The following is a 22,854-nucleotide window of genomic DNA, read 5'->3' on the forward strand; positions in this document are numbered from 1 at the left end:
AAAAAGTGGAGCACAATACTACCAACTAAAAAGTAGAAACAGCCTAAATGTCCATCAGCTGCATGTCTGTGTGCTCAGTCACTTCAGCTGTGTCCGACTCTTTGCAACCCCATGGACTGTAGCCCACCAGGCTCCTCTGTCCATGGGATTCTCCAGACAAGAATATTGGAGTGGGTTGCCATGCCCTCCTCCAGGGGATCTTCCTGACCCAGGGATTGAACCTGCATCTCTTGTATCTCCTACATTGGCAGGAGAGTTCTTTACCACTAGCGCCACCTGAGAAGTCTGTCCATCAGCTGATACATGGATAAATACAACGTGGTACAGCCATACAGTGAAACGTTATCTGACAATGAAAAGAAATGATGTACTGACACGTGCTACAACATGACGGATCCTGAAAATACTTTGCAAAGTGAAAGAAGACAAAAAATCACTTCTTTATTCACAGTAGCCAAGATATGGAAACAACTCAAATGTCCAGCAGCAGATGAATGGATAAAGAAAATGCTGTAAAGCCATACAGTAGAATATTATTCAGCCTTAACAAAGAAATCCTTCCATTTGTGACAGTCATGATGTGAAGTGAAATAAGCCAGTCAAAAAAGGACAAATTCTGCATGATTCCACTTACATGAGGTATCCAGAACACTCAAACTCGGGGGGTGGGGGAGGGACAGACTGGGAGTTTGGGGGTAGTAGATACAAATGACTACATAATAAAACAGGGAAGCAACAAGGTCCTACCATATAGCAGAGGGAACTATATTTAACATCCTATAACAAACCATAATGGGAAATATGAAAAGACTACGTATACAGATAGGTGTAACTGAATCACTTTGCTGTGCAGCAGAAACTAACACAACACTGTAAGTCAACATACTCTTCAATGGGAAATAATAAAAATTAAAATAGCTCAGAGTCATCGAAGTAGAGAACAGATGGGATGGGGGAGGTGGGGGAGAGTTGTTTAAGGAGCACACAGTTAGAGTTCAAAAACCTGCTGTTCAGCGTGTGACAATAGTTGACAGCATTGTATTGTGCACTGAGGAAAGTGTGAAGTGGGTAGATCTCACGTTGTGTTCTTAACGCCCATACACACATATACACACACACAAAGACCCCATGTTCTGTGATCCCATTTACACAGAAACGTTCCAAACAGGCAGATCTCCAGAGAGAAAAAGGAGCCCAGTGGTGACCAGGGCCTGAGAGGGATAGAGGGGTTGGGTTGACGGTTAAAGGGGTGCAGGGTTTCTTAAGGGGGATGAAGTGGTTCCAAGATTGACTGCAGAGGTGACTGCCCTGAACTGTGCACTTTAAATGGATGAATTCTCTGCTGTGTAAATTCTATTTCAATACAGCCATTTTACAGTGGGGCACCAAAATCTCGAAAAAGAATCCTGCCAAACTAAGATGAATACATCTTTCATTAAATGCCCACAAACTGCAGCCGGTTCGTTCCTCAACTCCCCACTTGTATATCTGTGACACTGAAAGTATCACTTGAGGATGTGAAGTGAGGGGCATGTATCCTCTGGACATCTCACCTTGTCCTGGGCAAAGAGAGGTTAAGCAGTTCCTCAGAGAGGGACAGGAACTGCAGCCCAGAGAGGGTCAGCTTCCTGCCTGGCATCACACAGCCCTGGGGCTCCAAGAGACCGTCAGACGTCAAACGTGAGTTCAAATGTGTGTGAGGTTCCAACCCCAGCCTCCACTCTGACCCCTGGCTGCCTCCTCCTTCCGACTTTGCAGAAAGAAAAAAAAAAAAAAGCCATGCCAGGAAGCATCCATCACAGCCTGTCTAACTGGGCCGGAGGGGCAGGGGTCAGCAAGGAGGTGACCTCAAGGTCTCCGTGGGGACTAGGATCCGGCAGGGCTGGGGGTGAGAGGCTGGAATTTTTCCCACCCTGCGATTTTCCTGCGTCAACCCAGGAGGGCGCCCTGGATGCCGCCAGCCCTGCCCCCAACCTCCTTCCTCTCTTGATACCGCTTCCCGCCTGAGGATGGGGGAAGGGGGTGTGCCAAGGTGGAACCACTGGGCCCAGGAGAGAAGGCACTTGGGGATGGACAAAATGAGGGTCGCTGGCCCAGAGAGGCCGAGGGCCTGCCGTAGAGTCATGCAGCCTCAGGGACTTCGTGTAAATGGGGCAGCAGGGCTGCTCCCGTCCTGCAGGGCCTCCCGCGGACTCCACTGCTCTGCCCAGGAGTTGGACCCTAGCCCGGCCTTGGGTGTGTGAGAAGCCCTTGGCCCTGGGCCCTGCCCCGGTCCTTCCTCCCCCCACACACTGGGGACTCAGCCCTTCCTTGTGTTAAATAGAAACCTCTTTATTCTAAGTATCGTACGTTCCTTAATACATTGGATTGAGGCCAGACCTTGAGGTGAGGGGAAAGGGGGGGCCTGGGATATTTGTGTACAGCCTTCCAAAACGCCACCCACCCCACGCTGGGCTGGGGAGCTGGTGCTGGGAACGGGCTTCATGGCCTTGGGAAAGTCCTTGCTCCTTCTAGCTGGTTTCTCCTCGGAACAGGGAGTTTGGGGGTAGGGGAGAAGACTGCTAAGGATCTTGCCAGCCCAAGGGTCTGTGGTGCCAGGCTGGGAGTCGAGTTGGGGTGAGGGAGGATGGTCTGTCAGCAGCAAAGATGGGGGGTACTGAGGTGGGGTTGGGAGAGTCTCAGCGTCGGGCCTGGGGCCGCCGTAATGGAGACGGAGCCGGAGGCCTAGGCCAGGGCAGGCAGGCCAGCCGGGAGAGGGTGAGGCGGCCCAGGAAAAGAGGGAGGCTGAGGCAGATAGGCGGCCGGGGCACGGGGATGTCTGCGAAGAAGGCACGGTCCCGAGGCGGGGACAGGGCTGCCACCTCGCAGAGTTCCAGGTCCCGGGTCACCGCCAGGATCTCCTGGCGGGCGGCCGTGTGGCGCAGACCACGGATGTCAAGGAGTGTTGCCACGTGCTTCTGCCTGGGGGCGGAGGAGGGGACAGGTGCATGGGGGCCTCCAGATACACTCCCAGCCCACCTGGGACACCCACGCCCCCCAGCTGTCTCTTCCAGAACTTGTCTCAGCTCTGGAGCCCCTTTGCTCTCTCCATATCCCTCCTCCATATCCGTTCCCCCCAGATCCTCCCTTCCCACCAGCCTCCCTAGATCCCACCAGCCCCCCTCCAGAACTTCCCTCCCAACCAGTCCAAATCCCCCTACTCACAGTGGATTCCAGAACCCTCACCTCCAAAACCAGCACAAGAATCTTCCTCTTCATCCCATCTCAGCTCTTGATTAAAATAACCTGCCATCTTCACCCCTTCAGGAGTTCAGACCACTCCTGAATGACCATTCTGCTACTCTCACGCCTGTTTCAGCTCTGGACTCTGTAGCAACCCTTAACTTCATCTTCACTTTGATCTCACACGGCTCCACATTATCACTCAGATCTAGCCTGGAAGTGCTCACCCCCATCCCTATCCTAACCCTTACCTCACCCCAACACCCAGTCTAGAATATTCTCCACCACTGCTGTTTGGACTGTCGTCCAAATTCAACCCCAGAACACTCCCTTCACCACTAGGCCGTTCCTGGCATTGTTATCAAGCAAAATTCTCCCCCAGAACCCGAAATTCACCTTGGGGACCCTTACTCCCACCAGAAACTCTGCTCAAAATTAACTCTATTCCACAACCCTCGCCCCTAAGTGCAACACATCGGAACCTTGCCTTTTCCCGATCTCAGCTCCAGATCCCGGATCCAAAACTCAATTCCAGAGTCACCATATTTCAATTCAATATCCTGCACCCAACATTCATTTCCAGAACTTTCATTTCAAATAAGGTTCTGGGGTCTTTACCACTCCCTTCAATCCAGCTCAGCATCTTCACCTGATCACATTCCAAATTCGAAATCCCCATAGCTCCCAAACACTAGTCTAATATGCAGCTGGTGGGCTGTATATCCAAGTTCAGATTCAAGTTCAGAAACCCCAGCCCAGCAGGAGTGCTGGGACCCCTACTGCCATGCAACTCTGAGATGTTGTGCTTTCCCACACCTCACAACCAGAACTATCCATCCTGAATCAGTTCCAGAGTCCTTACCTTCAGCCCCAAGTCCTGACCCTAAACCCAGCTGATGCGGCACTCCGGGGTCCTGTGGGGTGTGTCTCTCTGAATACAGAATGTCTGTCTGCCGGACCAATGCTGTAGGACTACTCCCAACACCACCTTATGCAAGTGGCGGTGTTGTGTGGTGGTCAGGAGTACCAGCTTTAGAGCCTACTGCCTGGGTTCAAGTCCAGACTTTGCTGCTGGCTAGCTGTGACATTTGGGGTCAGCTAGTTAACCTCTGCCTGCCTTGGATGGTGCTAAGCTCTCAGAACAGTGCTTGCCTTTTACCTGCAAAGAGTCTCTAAAATAGCTTTCATTCTAAAATAACTCTTACTTATAGAGTGGGTGTGTGCGCCGCTGTTTTAGGTCTGACCTAAGGACTCAATAAGCAAGAACTGGTGGTGTTACTGCTGTTACCACGGATGATGGTAAATCATCCCCCGCTAATCATGAAAAGAGAACTATTGTCCCCATGGATCAGAGGAGACTGAGGCTCAGACAGGATCACAAAGAGTCCATCAGGACCTGAACGGCCCCTGCCACTATCCCAGTGCGTGTGCGCCCGTGCGCCCCTGCGTGTCCCCGAGTCCCCCGTGGCTCCCCTGATGGGCCGGCCCTTCCTGCCGGCCGGCGGCCCCGCGCCCGCCCTGCCCCGGGCTTCCTGTGACTGCTTGTTTGTTTGTGAGCCCTGGTGGCGGCGGCGGCAGCGACGGCGGCGGCAGAAGGAGGGAAATCGTATTAATAATGCCCTGGTTTCCAGCAGGAAACGGCCGTCAGACACGCTCGCCGCCTCCCTCCCTCGCCCAGGAGGCAGGAAACGCACGGACGGATATGCCAGGGCTCGCGGGAGACCTCGGCCCTGCCGGCGGCAGAAAGGGACCGGGCGGCCGTGGGGGGTGGGGATCTCACCTGATGTCCGGGTAGTCCCGCACCAGCACCCCCACCTCCATCTGGATGCTCGGCGTGTCTTCCAGGCGGAGAACTTCGGCCAAACGGGGCACCACGGCGTCCAGCCACGAGGCCTGGGACTCCTGCAGTTAAGAGAGGACCCCGGGCTCACACCCTCGCCCCCAGTCAACGCTTACCCCCTTGAAACCACCCTCTCCCGAGGCCCCGCCGTTTTCTCGTAGGTAAAACCAGGCAGAGGGCGGGCTGTAGTCAGAGATTATCTGGAAACTTTGGAAATTTGAAGGAAAATCCGTAATATAATCTACTGTTTGTAGATAATTTGGGGCTCAGGGACAAAATGTTACCACTGGGGAAACTGGACAAAGCATGCCAGAGATCTCTCTCCGCGCTCTTTCTTATAAACACATGTGAATCTACAGTTATCTCCCCACAAATTAACAAGAAAATTCCAAGGACTCTAGGTTAGAAACTCCCGAGATAGTCTGAGTGAGACTCTTCCGGTCTTGATGATTATAACTGGGTACAAATAAGATTTGCTGATTTTAAATGCTTGGATTTGGGAGCGCTCAAGTTCTGAGTTTCTGTTGCATTTAGCGACTCTCTGTGCTCGTAATAATAGCTAGAGTTCAGGATTCCAGGTCCTAAGCCCCTTTGACTGATCGAATCGCCACAACAACGCATAGGAACCATTTTTTCTCATTTGAGCCCAGACTGAGCTCTCGCCGCCGGGAGAAAGCCCACTTTTTACCCGCCTCTAGAGAGCAGAGATCAGAGTGTTACAGTTGGGTACAAGTTGGGTGAGGGTCTCATTCTAAGCCCCCGCCCCCGGCTATCGAGTCCCCAGATTCCCGGTTTTCCTGGTTTTGGAGCCCCCCCGCCCTCTGACCGCACTGACCAGCCGTCGGAACAGCCTCTCCAGCTGCGCGGCGTCCTCCCGGAGCCTTCCGGCCACGCGGCTGCGGGTCCGCGCGGAGCCACAGCGCAGGCGCCCGCGGAACAGGGGCCGCACGTACTCGACGAGCGCCCGCCGGTGCAGCTCGGCCACCAGCGCCTGGGGACCGGGGAAGCCGCGAGGGGGTGTGAGCCGTCGATGACCCTCTCTCCCCGTTTCCCACCCGCCCGCGCCCCTCCTGGTACCCAACGGGAACCCCTCCCCGCCCCCAGTCCCCAGGCAGTCCTCCTGACTCCTTATGGGGAACACGACCTGCTCCCTAATCAGCCCGAGGGACCGGCCCCCAAAGGATGCCCCATCCCAGCCCTCTCCGGCTTTCTCCGGAGCTCCACCTCCCAGAGGCCCCAACCCTGCCGGCAACCCCCTCCCCCGCTACACCCCGATACCCGTGGGCACCCTCTGCGCAGACCCCAGATTGAGCGCCACCTATCTCTCCCTGATAGAGTTGCTCCCCACCTAGAAGAGGTCTCTCCCAGCCGAGCACTCTGGCTCCCCTCCGCCCTCGCCCCACGGCCGCCCGGGTTCCACCCCGCACCCCTCCCCCGCCCAAGCAGACGCACCTGGTAAGGCTCATCCTGCATTCTGCGCAGCGCCAGGGCCTTAGCGCCCAGCGTGCCCACGATGCCGTCCAGGGCCTCCGAGCTGCTCAGCCACTTCCTGCGCATCAGCTTGCTAAAGTGCGGCTGGGTGGGACAGAGTGGGCAGAGGTTCGAGGCTCGCCTCCTTTCCACCCTCTTTCTTCACTTAGCAATTCAATATTTGTTCCCCCAACTCTGCTCCTGGCACAGTGCTGGGGACACAGCAGTGCCAGAGACAGTCCAGCCCTGCCTCCCTGGGGGCTCACAGTCCAGAAGGGGAGACGGACCCACTCCCAGGGGGTTAGGAAATCCAGAGGGGAATGGCTGAGTCAGCATAGAGAGTACAGGAGGGCTTCCTGGAGGAAGGCCCAGAAGATGGTCACTGTTACCCAAGTGAGGAGTGGGAGAGGGGGTGGCTGAATCCAGGGGAAAGCCAGTGTGAAGAAGATTCAGATTTCAGATGGGCCTGCAGGTCAGAGGGCCAGAAAGGTCAGTGTGGCTGGCAAAACCATCTAGATAATTCACAGGCCCAATGCAAAGTGAAAATGGGAGAATTTTGTTCAAAAATAATTACTTAAGAGGCAGCAGAGTGTTAAACCAAGCTAAGGGCCAATCTAAGCAGGGAAAGGAGTTAGGGTTAGCAAGGAGGGGGAAGGTCATGTATGACTGCCCAGTGGACAGATGGGGCTGGTCAGGTGAATGGCGCAGAACACACAAGCCTCCCAGGCTGTGTGAGGATCTCCAGATTTCTCCTGAGGGTACTGGGGAGCCATGGAAGGTTCTGAGCAGGAGAGGGAGCAGATCAGCTCTGTGCTTCACCAAGATGACTGGGAGGGGGCAAGACTGAGGCAGAAATGGGGGGTCTGGAAGGAGGGGGAAGGGATGAGGAGGAGGCAAGGAGAATACAGGTATAGATGCATAGGATGTAGTGGGTGGTCCCCTGTCGGGGGAGGGGCAGGAGGCATCTGGATCCTGGAGGTGGGATGGGGAGTGGGTCTGTCCCTGAGATGGAGGCTGGGAGGAGCGACGGGAGATGCTGCTGTTGGGTGGACACTGGGAGCAGGAGGCCCCCAGACACCCTTGAGGTTGGTGTCCATGAGGGCCCGAAGCAGGATCCAATCCCATTCGGCCCTGCACCCCCTTCCTGCTTTCTCATCCCACAGTAGCCATTTTCTGATCCTCCAAAAATGTGGGCTTTTGTTAGAAAGCAGGTGTGAATCAAACGAGCCGTCTCTCTTAGTACAGCACTCGACTCAGGAAGTGTTGTTGTTGCTATGAACTCTGTACATTTACGAAGATCACAATGATCAGTACCCAAGAGCTAAACACTTTATGGCCGCAAGCCCATTGCTTCCTCACAGCCATCTGAGAAGGCTGTGCTCATTTTCCAGATGAGCAAACAGCGACCCCAAAGGGAAAGCCATTTGCCCAAGACCCCATACCTGGAAGGGGTACTGCCAGGCCTGGAATAAAGACTGTACCTAATTCCCCCACCGCACTCACTTACTTTCATTCCCATACTTGTCCATTTAGTCATTCAACAAACATTCTCTGAACCTTTCCTGCATGGCCCAGCCCTGTGTTGATCACTGGGAACACATCAGAGAACTCTTGGGGACACAGCGCAAAATGAGATAAACAAAACTCCAAGCGTGTGATCATTGTAAGCCTTTGGGGGGAATCTGAATTCTGATCTGATATGTGATGATATTAAGGACTGATTGTTCCATTTGTTAGGTAGGAGAGTGGCAGTGAATTATGTTTTTTTTAAAAGGCCAGGTTCCTTATCTTTTTGGAGATACAGGTTAAAGTGCTGATGGATGATGACAGGATGTCAAGGATGTAGCTTTAAAAGAAACCAGTGGGCAGGAGAGGTGGGGGAGAGGTGGAGCTGATACTTGCTGGAGCTGGTCCATGGGAGGTCATTCTGCTGACTTTTGTGTATGTTTGAAATTTTCCATTACAACAAAGTTATTTTAGAAGCATTCCAACAAATCCTTGCCCTTGAGAAGCTCACATTCCAATGGGAGGAGACAGATTGGAAAAAAAAAAAAAAAAGGATATAGCATGGCAGGTAGTGATAAGTGCTTTGGAGACAAACAGAGCCTGGGGGGTGGCGGGGGAGTCTCAGGGGGCTTCTATTTTAAATAGGACAGTCAGAGGAGGTCCTTCTGAGAAGGTGACATTTGAGCCAAAACTTGCAAGAGGTGAGAGAGGGAGCTCTGGGGCTACTGAGGGAAGAGAAGTCCAGGCAGAGGAACCAGCAGGTGCAAAGATACTGAAGTCGGAATGTGTCTGACACGTTAAGGAGCAGCTGGCGGGGAGTGTGGCTGGAGTGGAAGAAGCAAGGAGGGAAGCGGGAGAAGATGAGGTCGGAGAGGAAAAGGGCAGACCATCCAGGCCCTTGGGGGGCCACAGCGAGGACCTTGGCTTTTGCCCAGAGTGAGCTGGGAGCCATGGGGGGTTCTGAGCAGAGGTGGGACACAACCTGATACACAGCGTGGACTGAGCGCAGATTGCAACCAGGGACACGCACAACGCTCAGTTCTGTTTCCCCGTGTTCCCACCAGCCCCCCACTCCTTCTGAACCTTGTCCCCTCTGCACATGTGCAGGAGCCCAGAGATGAGTAAATGGGGCTCTTGGGACTAGGAGAGGCTGGGCAGGGATTTGGGGGACCTCAGTGAGGAGGAGCTCCACCCAGTCCCCAAGGCCCCTTCCTGCTGATGGCTATCCTCCCCCGACCATGTCCTCCTACCTCTTCCTTCCTGCACCCCCTACCCCCCTAAACCACCCAGATATAGCCGTTACCCCACCCCACCCCTCTGCTTCCCGAACACTGAGTCATGGGCTGAAGGAGCTGCAGGATGAGGTGGGGGCGCCCCCTAACCCTGGCCCCACCCGAGCCCACCGCCTCTCACCTGCAGCTCCTGGAACAGCAGGTCGGTCAGGATGCGGTGGCAGAGTCGGATCACACGGTCCAGAGCGCTGGCGGCCGCTTCCCGGGCTGGCTCACTCTCAGGGGGCCCCACTCGGGCCAGGCGCTCCGCCAGAGCCCTGCAGGGATCCATGGAACCAAAAGTCATGGACCCAAACATCTCAGCCCAACTGTCTGGACCTGTCTCCCCTTAGATGGACCCTATTTTGTGCGTCGCAGAGGTGACAGGTCAGAGTGGGGAGCTGGCGGAAGTCAGGGGCTCTGGGGAGGGCCTGGGGTAAGAAATATCAGGGGATGTCTGGAGGGTTGGGGATTTGGGGGGCTCTGTGGACTGTCTGGGAGTCTAGGGGGATGTAGTGGAGAGAAGCGGTCTCTCTGGGTCTGTTTCTCTTGGTGCTTTCTGGGTGAGAGTGGGGATACCTCCATCCTAAAAGTCTGTGATTCTAAAGGACTATAATGCTAAAATTCTACCTTTTTCATTTTCTGTCATTGTAACAACTGATGACCATCTCCATCACTGTAAGGAGAATAACCTGGTTTGGAGGGCACTTGGCACTTTCTGCTCAAATTCCAGCAGACCCCCTTCTGAGAACATATCCCTGAGTCCCCACACTTGTGCCAGGTGTTTCTCTACAAAAGAGTGGAGGCCACTGTCCACCCACTGCGGACAGATTAAATGAATGATGGCAGGTCCAGACAGTGGACAACAGTTCAGATACGAAAGAGGAATGTGGGAACTCCTCAGGTGCTCACAGAAAGACCGCCAAGGTATAAAAGGGAGAAGGACAGAGTGTGTTCAATATTCTACCATCTGTGTTCTGGAGGGAGTCATCCCCCCTTTTTTTTTGGCTATGATGCAAGGCATGTGCATGTGAGATCTTAGTTCCCCACCAGGGATAGACATTTCACCCCCTGCAGTGGAAGCACAGAGTCTTAACTGCCAGGGAAGTCCCTGTATTTCTGTTTTTTTAAGGGAAGAAATAATATGTATGTACATAGTAATATATTTACTTGTGTATGTATGAAAGATGCATATGCATGCACATCTCTGCATATGCATGAAGCGTGCCTCTGCATATATACACTTATTTACACATATTTACTGGAAAATGTATCAAATAACCCTGCAAAGATATGGGAGACGTTAGTAATAACTGGACCAGAGGAGCAACGGAGGGAAGCTTTTCATTGTATGCCCTATTGTATCTTGAATGCATTCCCGATTTAAAAAACTCAGTTAAAAATAAGTCAATAAAAAAGGAAGTAATATAACTGAATCACTTTGCTGTACAGCAGAAATTAACACAACATTGTAAATCAACTATACAAGTAAGATAAAAGCATTAAAAAAAATGTAATTCCTAGAGTCTGGCTTCGAGGTTCCTGTAATTCCAACACCCCCAGGTTTTCATTACTCTATAATCTAGTGATGCTGTGGTTCTTTCTAGGACTCCCAGGTTTTAGGATTCTCAGGTCCCCTGTGTATGCCTCTTGGGGCCAGGTGTGCAGTCCCCACCCAGGATCCAGGCACCCCAGTTGAGCTTGTCACCCTGGACTGGCATCTCCCCCGTACCCGGTGGATGCTCTCACCTCAGAGGGGGCCCACAATTGACCAGGGAGATGGTCCTGCTGATGTAGGTGTCGGGTGGCAGCTCGCGGACTCCTGGGTTCTCATGGAATCGCTCAACGAGCTGCTGGAAGCTGGTGGGAGAAAGCGGAAATGGCAGACAGATGGAAGCACCGCAGGATAAGGGTCCCTGGCTGGGCAGTCAGCCTGCAAAACCTGTGATGCCTACAGAGGTGCCCCTGCCCATCTTGACTTGATTCACTTTCATCTGTCCTCTCTCTGTTGGATCCCGGGTCCAGATGCCCACCCCCCATCCCCAGTCCTCCGTACCTCTGCAGGAACTCTGCCAGCCCTCCTAGGCAGCAGTGGGCCATGCGCTCCCCGAACTCCTGGCTGATGCGGGGCGCTCGCTCTGTATGTTCTTCCAGCAGCTGCATGGTCCAGGGGGGTGAGGAGGGGGTGAGGAGGGAGCCAGGTCCCAGTTGCCCACCCCGGCTGATTCTCCCTCCTCTTCCCTGCCCTGTACCTCACACACGTCCTGGGCCAGGTTGCTGGACCAGTCCTCCGTGCTCCCCCAGTGCTCCCCGTCCTCCTGCAGCACTCGAAGCAGGGCTGCCCGCGTCTGAGCCTGGAGGAGGGCAGAGGCAGGGGTCAGAACCCCGGGAGCCTCTCCCACCACAATCCCCATACCTTAGGCCCCAGCAGGTCTGGAGTCTACCTGTGAGCTCATCAAGGCAACACCGGAGAGAAGGACTGGCCCAGAAAACTGCCCCAGCCCTTTCCATTCCTAAGCCTACAATTTGGCGCCTGATATTAAGAGTCTGTGGTTTTAAGGCACCTCCATCTAATGGCCAGAGGGCTTGAGGGTTTATTCTCTCATTATCTGATGATTCTAAGGCCCTGCTCTCAGGTTCTACAAAACAGTTCGCTCAGGGTTTCCAAATTCTGAGAGTCAAGAATTCCAAGAATCTGAGGTTCTCAGGTTTACACATCTCTGATTCTCTAGTCCTGCCCTGTCTTCAGTTCAGTGAGTCTGAGAATCTAGACTTGTTCGAGTCTAAACTTCAAAGCTTCAAGTTTAGAATCGAACTGATTAGAATCAGAATTGCAACTAGAATTAGAATTGCAAAGATTCTGATTTCTGTGGCTGAGGCAGGACTGGCTTTTAGACCAGAAACACAGCTGTGGCTGGGATGGGTGTTTACAGCAGGGCCATTCTGCTTAGTGGTAACTATGCCCGGCCAATCATTAAGCATGTTTATTTACTATCAGCCCTGCTTATAAGCAAAGATTTTTTTTAATATAAATTTACTTATTTTAATTGGAGGCTAATTACTTTACAATATTGTATTGGTTTTGTCATACATCAACATGAATCCTGCAAAGATGTTTCGATGCCCTCTTTCTGTGAGTCCTTGGGTCTGTGAGCTGAGGTCCTGTGACCGACTCTGTCTTGCTGTAAGATTTGAAGTGTCCGAATATATTGAACCTTTACCAAGTGTCCCTATGCCCCGCTGGGTGCTTGAGATACACTGAACATGAGACAGAATTCATCAGTATGGGCTTACATTTCTCTCTTTTGGACAAAACTCAGAAGTCCATAAAGGGAAAAGGGAGATGGAAATAGGGAAAGGGGGAGGGGAGAGGCCCCCCAAGCCCAGTGTAACCCCCACCCGCCTCTGCAGAGTGCCTCCCGCTTCCTGATCACCAATGCCAAGTTCTGGGTACCTTCACGTCTGTGACACATTCATCCTCCAAGCCACGAAGGGTGCCGGGTGACAGAAGGGGCCCCAGCTCCCCGTTCTCCAGAGCAACCATGTCCACCAGACCCAGGACCTCTCTAGGGGTGGGGGAAAGAGGCAGGGGGTCTGTGAGAGCTGGGGCTGGACAACTGAACCCCTCCCCACACTCACCCCTTCATGCTCTCTGTGTTTGTGACCTGAGCCACTCCCTTCCTCCCTTGGGGCCAGCTTTGCTCATCCCTCAAAGGAAGTCTCTGGAATTGTTGCTCCCTTGGCTCCAGCTCTCTGAGTCAGCTCCCTGATGGATGGTGTCCGGACAAGACTTGGAGGGATCAAGTCCAGACGTGACGATCTGGCACGCAAGGTCTCACCCACCAGAGGTTCACAGGACAGCTCCCTTCCACCTCCGCCCCTAGTCCCTGCGGCCTCGCCTCGCCTGGTAGGCCTCCCCCATCAGCCCTCACCCCTGGCTTCTGCCCTTCTGCGTGCCCCGGCCTGTGCCATGCCATCACTCTCACCACACCCACTACCCCCACACACACCAGCCTTTGGCTCATGGCATCCCCTCAGCCAGAAGCCCCATTTCCCTGAAAGTCAGACTTAACATCTCACATCCTAGGCTCCCTATTCTGCCTCCCCCTCTGACAGTCGGCATGTGAGTGCCATGAACAGATATTCCCAAATGGGATGTGGGTTGGGGCAACTGTTGCCTTACTATTCTTCTGGTGTCAGCACCCTGATTTTGATGAGGAACCACCCACTCCCTCTCCTTCCAGTGCGTGGTTTGCGTGTGGCTGATCCCTTTTCCCTGGAGTCCGTAGTGACCCAGTTATCGCTAATCATGGTATTCCATCCTCTGGCCACAAGGATGGAATGTTTTAAGGTCCAAAGCCTCGATGGTTATAAAATTCTAGGACTGGAGGTGTCAATGGTACTCGGGTTCTAGGTGCTAAGATTATAGAATTCAAGAGGCTAAAACTGTGAAGGATCAACAGTGTCAAAGTTCTAGGATCCAAAGAGGGGGATAGTGAATTTCCTAGTGGTCTAGTGGTTAGGACTCAGCTTTCACTGCTGAGGGCGGGTTCAGTCCCTAGTCAGGGAATTAAGATCCCACAAGCTTTACATGGCAGACCAGAAAAAAAAAGCTAAGGTATAGGACTGAAAAGGCTCATCAGCACCAAGGTTCTAGAATTGCAAATGTCATCAATTCTAAAGTTCTAAGATTGGAAGAGCCATCGGCGCTAGTGCCCTAGGGTTGAAGGCTAGAGCGCTGTATGGGTTCTAGAATTCTAAGGGTCAACAGTGCCCAGATTTCAGCAGGACAAGGGTCACTGGTGCTAAGATTCTCGGATTAGAAGGGTGGGCAGTGCTAAAATTCTAAGAGTGCAAGTGTTGAGGATTCTAAGGTTCGTGTCCGGTGCTAAGGTTCTACGATCAGAGGCTTGCTGTTGCTGAGTTCTAGCATGGAGCTGAGCCATAAGATTCTCCGACTGTAAATGTCACCAGCGCTGAGTCTGGAAGGGTCAAAGATGTTCAAGTTCTAAGATCGAAAGTCCAGGGTCCTTAGGATCTGAAAAGGCCGGGACTGGACGGGGTGGAGGGAGGGGCGTTCTACGCGACTTCGGGGCAGCTGATCGCTGGTCCCCAGCTCACCTGGGGTACACCTGGTTGTGCCAGTGCAGCAGCGCGTAGCGGTCGGCCAGCGGCAGCCTCCGGCGGGCGGCGGCCCCCATCCACTCGGCCAGCGCGCCGTGGTAGCCGCGCAGGTAGACGCCAAAGGCGCCCAGGCCGGCTGGGTAGGAAGGCGCCAGGCGGCCCCGCACGACGCCCATGTCCTCCAGCAGCCGTCCCCGCAGCGCTTCCAGCTGCCCGGCCAGGCCCCCGGGCGCCCCGGGCGCCGCCGCCTCTAAGCGCTCCCGGGCCGCGCGAGCCACCGCCTCGGCCCAGCGGGCGCGCAGCTTGCGGGCAGCCTCGGGTCCCCGGCGCCCGTCGGCCGCCTCCTCCTGCACCAACACCTGGCCCAGCTGCGCCACGGCGCCCGCACCAGAGCCCGCGCCCAGCCCGGGGCCCGCCAGCGTCTCGCGCACCAGCGCCCACATCTCGCGCTGCAGGGCCTCGTAGAGCAGAGCCACGTCCCGCGCCCGGCGGCCGCCGCCCGCGCCCTCGGCCTTGGGTGGCCCGGGCGCGCCGCCCCCCGACGACGCCAGCTCTTCAGCCTCTAGCTCCAAGATGTGCTCGTCGGCCCGCGCGAGCTCACGCTGCTGGATCAAGCTCAGGATCTCCAACACTGTGGGCGCAAAGCGGGCGATCAGGGGCTGGAAAACGGGGCGGAAGGGGGCGAAGAATGGGAAAGGGTGGGACTCGAAGGGGAGAAGGTTCAGGGTGGTGCGGGGGTGGGGGCAGAGGTGGAGGAGGAGGTCAAGGGAGGAAGGTGAGGAGAATGGAGAGAATGAGGAGAGGGGTCAGGACTTGGGGAGGGGAGGATGGGGGAGAGGGGATGAAGGTGGGAGAATGAGAGAGTCAGGAAAAGGAGACAGGAGAGGGTTGAGGAGGGAAGAGGGGGTTTGGTGATGGGAGAGGGGGTCTGGATATGGGAAGGAGGTCAAAAGACTAGAGGGTGTCTAGGAAGAGGATAAGATGGGGGAGTCAGAGTAAGATGGGGGTAGGGGTTGAGGAAGAAGGAAAGGATTAGGGCTTGGGGTAAGGGGTCAGCGCTGGGAAGAGAGTATCAGGGGGTGGGTTAGGATATGGGGAGGGGTCGGGGAGCTGAGGCTGGATAGGATAGAAAAAGCACATCAAGATTTTAAAAAAGGCTTCAGAGAAAGTGGAGAGGCTGAGGGAGGGCAGTCAGGTCCAGGTAAGGGGAGAGATGGGGGCCTGGAGGTGGGAGGAGGATGTGAGGACCAGAGGTGGGGCTTTTGGGGTGCAGACAACTGTGGGGGTGATCTGGCTCTCTGGTGATTTCACACGCCCCCAGGAGAGGGGAGTCCTCTGAGGGGCTGAGAGGCCTCTGAGTGAAGGCAGAAGCAGGGTCCCAGTGGCCCAGGGTTACCCCCAACACCTCCCCCCACTCCCCTTCCTCCCTGGCAGAGAAACTATTTCCTGGCCAGTGCTATTTCTGCCCATCCGTTTCCAGAAGGCGGGGGCTCCACTCACCCGCTTTGCACCTCCCTGCAGTGCCCTCCCAGTCCCTAGGGCGCCAGGCTGAAATAGCCTCTGATGCAGGATGTGGAAGGCATCAGAGGATGAAGAAAGGGGACTCCGGTGCTGGGGCAGCAGGGGCTGTCCGTGGGGGGAGGCCAGGGGTGGGGGTCGGGGAATAGAGACAGGGCCGGGGGTGGGGTTGGATGAAGGTGGGGATTGGGACAGGGTTGGGGTTGGGATGGAGTGTCGGGGTTGGGGCTGGAGATGAGGATGGGGTGAAGGTGGGGGTTGGGATGCGGGAGTTCAGGATGAGAGCCAGGGTGATGCTGCAATCTGAAGAAAGAGGTGGGGAAGGAGTTGAGGATGGCGTCTGGGCTTCGGGGTAGGGATGAGGCTGGGGATGAGTTGAGGCGATGGTGAGGATGGAAAGAAGGAGGTGAGTTTGAAGAAGCCTGGAGGTGAGCTGGGGTTAGGAATGCAGAGAGTGAAGTTGGAGGCTGGAAGTGGGTGGTTAGGATTGGGACTGAGAGGATGAGTTTGGGTTAAGGTTGAAAATGGGGGCTGGGAATGCCACTCGAACCAGGAAGTTGGGGAAGGGAGTGGGGTTGAAGGGGGACACTGAGATAGACCTGGGGTTGGGGGGTGGGAGTGAGATGGAAGAGGGGAAAGAGTTGCACACAGGGATGGGATTGAGGGTGGGATGAGAGGAAAGGGACGGGCCATGGCATGGGACTGGACCGCTTGGCAGTTGTCATGGTGTTGGACATAGCTCTCAGGTTAAAGATGGCATTTGGAAAAAGGGATGGGTTGAGAATAAGCATGTGGATGTGTCTCAGGGTGGAGACAGATGATAGAGTTGGAGTAAGTGTGACTGGAAACCAGGAAGGCAGCAAGGAAAACATTGGGGTTTGGGGTACAGCTGGGGTTGAGGATACAGCTAGAGTGGCATTGTGATTTGAATTGTGTTTGTCCCCCCAACCTCAAAAAAAAAAACAAAAAAACAAAGATATGTGAAGCCCTAACCCTTAATACCTCAGAATGGGATCTTATTTGGAAATAAGTCATTTGCAGAGGTCATCAAGTTAAAATGGGATAACAGGGTGGGCCCTGATCCTGTGTGACTGTCATCTTTGTAAGAAGGGAAATTCGGACACCAAGACCGACAGGCACAGAGGAGATGAGGTGAAAATAGAGAAGGCCACAGGAGGATGGAAGGCAGGAGGGATGCAGCGACAAAGCCAGAAACGCCCAGGAGTGCCAGAGTGCCAGCAGGTGGCAGAGGCCAGGCAGGCCTCAGAGTGGGCGTGGCCCTGCCAACACCTTGATTTCAGACCTTTTCAACTGCAAGAGAATAAACATCTGTGGTCTTAAGCCAGCCAGTTTGTGTACTAACAGGAAACTAACCCAGGTGGTGATGGGTTTGGGGGGATGTAGCCGGGAGATGGAGGGAGACATCAGGCATGGGGGTGAGCTTGAAGATGAAACTTGGGTATAAGTGGAAGTAGGGATGAAGTTGAAGGTGGAGGCTGGGGCTGGGGGTTTAGGACTGGGGTGGAGTTAGGGCTGGGGTTCAGAGTGGGATGGAAGAAGAGATTGATGATGAAGGAGGAGGTTGAGGTGGGGGTTGGAGTTTGGGGCCAGAATCAGGGCTAAGGATGGGAATGGGATGGACTGTGGAGGTTAGGGAGGGGTTTAAGGTCAAGGTCAAATGTAGATACTTTGAAAGGAGATGGGATTGAGGCCGAATTTGAGGGGAGTAAGGGAAAGAGGTTTGAAACTGGAGACAGGGAGGGCATTGGAGATGAGACCAGAGTTGCTGATTTGATTGTCATGGGACCACGGGGCAAGGTTGAAGGTGGCAGGTGGAGAAAGGGACAGACTGGGGCTGGGGGTGGAGATGAGGCTGAAGCTGGAGCTTGACGATGGAGATCAGGACCACAGGAGGGACGGGCTGGCCCTATCCATGGAGGTGGGCAGATGGAAATTGGAGATGTGAATGGCAATGATGTCACAGGTAGAGACACTGTGATTCTCTCAGGTCTGAGCCAGGGCTCCCAACTCACCTGACAAGGGCTCTTTCACCTTTGGGGGCTCTGGGACCTTGGGAGGGGGCTCGGGAGCCGCCTCACCTGCGGGCACCACCCTCTCAGCCAGTGATGCCCGCCGGGGCTTGGGCCCACGCCCCAGTCTCAGGAAGGCCAGTCTCCGTGCAGCCTCTCCAGCCGCCTCCTCATCGCCCTGGGCTCGGCTCCCCTGAAGCCTGGCCAGGAGGCCGAAGTCTGCTGAGCTCCTGCGAATCCCTGGCGACAGCACCCGGCCCAGGAAAGAGCGAGGCTGCCCATCCCTGGGGCTGCCCGCTCGCCGGCCGGGGGTTTTGCCCAGCCGGAAGGGGGACAGGCCTGCCAGCTTCTCCAGGGTGGCTCGACGACGACATGATGTTCCATTGGGCAGAGCCCCCAGCTCTGCAGCCTCCTCTTCTTCCAGTCCTGAGACTTCCTCAAAGGGGTTCCGAGAGGACCTCAGAGGCAGTGTCCCTGCCCGGGGCACCTTAGAGTCTGCCACCCCTAGACTCTTGAGGATGGGCATTTTGGCAGGAGAGGACCTGCGGGCGGGAGGCGGGGAAATGGACCATCGGTCGGTATTGTTGGTGATGGGTGGCATTGATGACAGAGCCTTTGTGTCCCCAGCACTTTGAAGCATGTGTGCCAAGCACTGGGCTGAGCACTTACATACCCCCAGAATCTGCACAACCTCCTGTGGTGAGCACTGTCACTATGCCCATTTTGCAGATGAGGAAACTGAGGCTCATAAGAGCCTAACATCCCATAGCGATTCAGGGACGAAGCTGGGATCCAGACCCAGGCCTGTCTGATTCTAGATCCTGGGCTCTTTCCCTGGAGCACTGGTGTTCAGATCCTTCCCCTGCCTCACTCCTGCCCTGGGACCCTCCTGTTCCAGGAGCAAACAGGCTGAGAGGGGAAGGTCCCCTCCTACATGGGGACCCAGACCGCACCCCACCATCCACCCAGGCATCCTGTTCACACTCTCGGGCACCTTCGTCTCCTCCCCATCCAGTCAGTACTCCTGTCACCTCTACCCAACTCATTCCGCCAGCACACTTTTACTGGGAAAGATCCAGAACAAGCAAATCCATAGGGACAGAAAGATTAGTGGTTGCCAGTGACTGGGAGAAAGGGACTGGGGCCTGACCACTTAATGGGTACAGGGTTTCCTCTTAGAGGGATGGAGATGTTCTGGAATCTGTGGTGATGTTTGACCACCCCTTTGAATACACGAGATGCCACTGAACTGTACACTTTAAAATGGCTAATATGGTAAATTTAATGTTGTATAGATTTTACCACACACACACGTACATGCACACATGTACACACACACACACACTTATTAGGTATTTGTATCAGTCCAGCCCTGTACAGGCACTGAGGGCACAGCAGTGGCCAAGGCAGATCCAGTCTCTGCCCCTGTGGGGCTGGAAGCTTCCAGAGTCTGGCCCATTCCATCTCCTACATCCCTGTCTCCTCCCTCTTCATGGCTCCTACCCTAGTCCAAGCCCCCTCTTGCTTCTCTACTTCAGCCTCCTCCCTGATCTCCAGCCTAGTCCTCCAGTGCACCTTTGAGGCTTGTTAGGGCTCAAACCCGCCCCTCCCCTTCTCTCAGCAGCCCCTCCATGGCTCCCCAGTGCCCTCAGGACAAAATTCAGGCTGGCCAGCTGTATCCTTCATCAGCACTATCCCACATTTTCCTCCAGGCTCCTCTGGGCTTCAACATCTGCTTCTACATGGAACTCTGTTCTCCATGGTCCATTCAGGCTTTGGGACCCAGCTCAGATGGTGCCGCCTCCAGGAAGCTCTCCAGGATACCCAGGCTGAATCAGGTGCTCCCCTCCCTGATATTCCCACTCTGGGTCATCGCTGTCTGGGGATGGATTTGTGAGCCCCGAGAGGGCTGAGTCAGGACTGTCTGGGTCACCACTGTGTCCTCAGCTCCCAGGGCAGGCACTCTGGGAATGCATGAGGGCCAAACAGGAAACGAAGGAAGGGGGCAAGGACTTCATTTCTCGTGGGGGAGGAAGAATGATAAGTCAAACCAGACAGGTCAGCAAGAAGCAGGCTAGGCAGGGCCTCAGAAGTCAGAAAGAAGGGACTGAGCTTTCTCCCGAGGGCACTGGGGAGCTGCAAAGGGCTCTTTTTCCTTTGTTTTAACTTTTGGCCACGTGTGGGACCTCAGTTCCCCAACCAGGGATTGAACCCACACCCCCTGCATTGGAAGGCAGAGTCTTAACCGCTGAACCGCTGGGGAAAGTTCCGGAAGGGCACTTTTGAAAACAATGAAATAGTCCAAACATTCAGAAAAGTATAGAAAACAAATTTACTAAACACCCTTGTGCTTATGATCCTAGCTGCATCTAATGCAAATATATGGTCTCTTGGGTTCAGTTTTTGTTTTCTAAAGAAATAAACATTGCAGAGCATTCCCTGGTGGTCCAGTAGTTAGGGGGCTGCCCAGGTGGCGCTAGTGGTAAAGAACTCGCTTGACAACAAGTTGGGATACCCAGGGAAGATCCCCCTGGGTTGGGAAGATCCCCCTGAGGAGGGCATGGCAATCCACTCCAGTATTATGCCTGGAGAATCCCATGGACAGAGGAGCCTAACAGGCTACAGTCCATGGGGTCGCAAAGGGCTGGACACGACTGAAGTGCTTTAGCACACACCAGTGGTTAGGACTCTGCGCGTTCACCGCCAAGGGCACAGCTTAGACATAGGTCAGGGAACTAAGACTCAAGCGTTGCAAATGCACTGAAGCCACCCACACCCCTCCCTGATCCCTCTCCCAAGGAAAGCCATCCCTTTGCCTACCCAGACTAGTACTCAGAAATATCATATTGTTTTGCGTGGTTTCAAACTCTCTATAAACACTATCTTACTACATGTGTCCCCTACAACTTGCTTTTTTCTTTCCCCACATTTTCCACGTGAAATTTGTCCGTGCCTGTCGCTGTGGCTCTAATTAGCGCTACACGCTGTATTCCACTGTGCAACTATGACAAAATGTGTGAGGCATCGGAGGTTCCCACAGACACATGGGCTGCTTTCAACCGGGACAGGGTCGGAGCAGGCTAGGGCCAGAGTCAAGATGGGGCACTGGGTGTGGGGCTGCATGGGGGCACTGGGTGTGGGGCTGCATGGGGGCACTGGGAGGAAGCTGATGCTGAAGGGGCCCTGAGTTGGCTGGGCTGTGGGCACAAGCCTCTCCTTTGCTGGTGGTGACCCCACTTCTTTACTCCCTGAATTCAGCCTCTAGACCTTAGCCATTGACTCTCAAGCCTCCTGTTCCTCAAAACACCATCCTAGCCTCTCTGTAGTCTCCATGGTCCCCGATTCCCCTGGGAGGCAGTCACCATGGCAACTCTTGCCTGGAACCCCTGTGGCTGTGGGCAATTGGTGCCAGCCCCTCCACACACACACACACACACGCATGCACACACCCCACATACTGATGCTCTTTCATCTTCCAAGCTGGGCTCTACAGGCCTCATCTTTAAAATGGCTCTGTCATTCCTAGAACTGGCTCCATCATTCCTCCCCCGCAAAAAACTCCACCTCCCCCTCAAAACAGGGGCCTTTGCTTTCCCTCCAGCAGAAGTCAACACCACTCAAACTAGATCTTTTTTCACCCAAACGAGATTTGACATTCCTACGCCAGCTCCCACATCCACCCCTAAACTGGGACCCCTCCCCACCAAATCATTTCCAACATCCTCAGACCTGTCTGCAACATTTTCCCAAAACTGACCCCGACGTCTTTCCCTTTCCTGGCTCCAGCACCTACCTCTGCAACCTGACTCCAACATCCTGCCCCCTCCAGCCCCCTCTTCAGCCTCCGGGTGCTGGCCCCTGACTCACTTCCGAGGGATCCCTCAAGCCCCCCAGCCTCTGTGCCCCTCGCAGGATGTCTTGGCCACCAGAGCTTCCCTCTTTGGGCTCCTCCTCCTCTTCCTTGCTACCAGCCTTTCCCCAATGCCCCGAACGTTTTGCAGGCCGGCCAGCCTGTTTGCAGAAGTTGTTGCCTCCGGTCCCATGCCTGTGATCAGGGAGCTGCCCTGACCAGCTGTGTCCTACACAACCCCAGTTCAGACCCTGCCCGCAAACAACTCCGTCACCAGACCGGCCTGTTCCAGGTTCACCTACATCTTCAATCCCAGCCTCATCCCACCTCCTGCTCTATCTCCATCCCAACCCTGGTCACCGCTCCCATCTCTGGGACCCCATCTCTTGGGGGCGGAGCAGACCGCCCATCCCTCTCTGGCCTCAGCCTTCCCACCTAACTCAGAGCGCTTCCGACCCAATGACACCATGCCTCTCTGCTCCCTTGGTGCTTCCAAGCTCTCCTTGACTCCCTGGCAGCCTGGATCGGCAGAGTCCCCATGGCGTGCCCTGCACCCTCCTCCTCCTGACCCCCCCTCCCCCCAGCCTCTTGCTGGCTGACGCCCCCCGCCCCCCCACCAGGTCAGGCCCTAGAGTTTCTCTTTGCCCCCAGCCTCTCCTGGCTTCAGGGCACACACTCTCCCCAATTCTGGTCCAGCACCCAGTTCAGAGGCGCGGGGCGTGTGACTCCCCTCCTCTTGCACACTCACCTCCTCGTCACCGTCCCTCTGTCCCGGCTGCTGTCCTGTGTTAAGGCTCCTTCAGCCAGGACTGCCAAGAGCTTGGATCTGAGGAGGGGGGGTTAGAGGAGGTCAATTTCCTGTCAGGAAACCCCTCCCTCTCTGGGGCCAGGGGCGGGAAGGACTTGTTATCTGTCTGCCCTTTTAGGCCAGGCTGTGTTGGGCTGGGAAGAGGGACAAGGCTGCGGTCAGGTCCCACCTTCATCCACCCCGACCGGAATTGGCAACCCCCCCAGTCTGCTCTT

At 54.9% G+C, this 22,854-nt stretch overlaps 1 protein-coding gene across 1 annotated transcript; it reads right to left on the reverse strand.

The window, feature by feature from the left end:
• Positions 1 to 416: 416 nt before the first annotated feature.
• Positions 417 to 22,715, reverse strand: EXOC3L2 (exocyst complex component 3 like 2). The gene is made up of 12 exons (XM_070771253.1): positions 22,580 to 22,715; positions 17,985 to 18,523; positions 14,431 to 15,064; positions 12,764 to 12,875; positions 11,562 to 11,663; positions 11,366 to 11,466; positions 11,059 to 11,169; positions 9,452 to 9,587; positions 6,515 to 6,637; positions 5,898 to 6,053; positions 5,003 to 5,124; positions 417 to 2,961 (listed from the first exon to the last, which is right to left on the reverse strand). The coding sequence occupies exons 2-12, from the start codon at positions 18,505 to 18,507 to the stop codon at positions 2,679 to 2,681; spliced, it is 2,403 nt and encodes an 800-aa protein (XP_070627354.1). The 5' UTR covers positions 18,508 to 18,523; positions 22,580 to 22,715; the 3' UTR covers positions 417 to 2,678.
• Positions 22,716 to 22,854: the final 139 nt, after the last annotated feature.

The sequence above is a fragment of the Bos indicus genome, chromosome 18 (genome assembly GCF_029378745.1).
Source record: "Bos indicus isolate NIAB-ARS_2022 breed Sahiwal x Tharparkar chromosome 18, NIAB-ARS_B.indTharparkar_mat_pri_1.0, whole genome shotgun sequence".
Lineage (NCBI taxonomy): Eukaryota > Metazoa > Chordata > Mammalia > Artiodactyla > Bovidae > Bos > Bos indicus.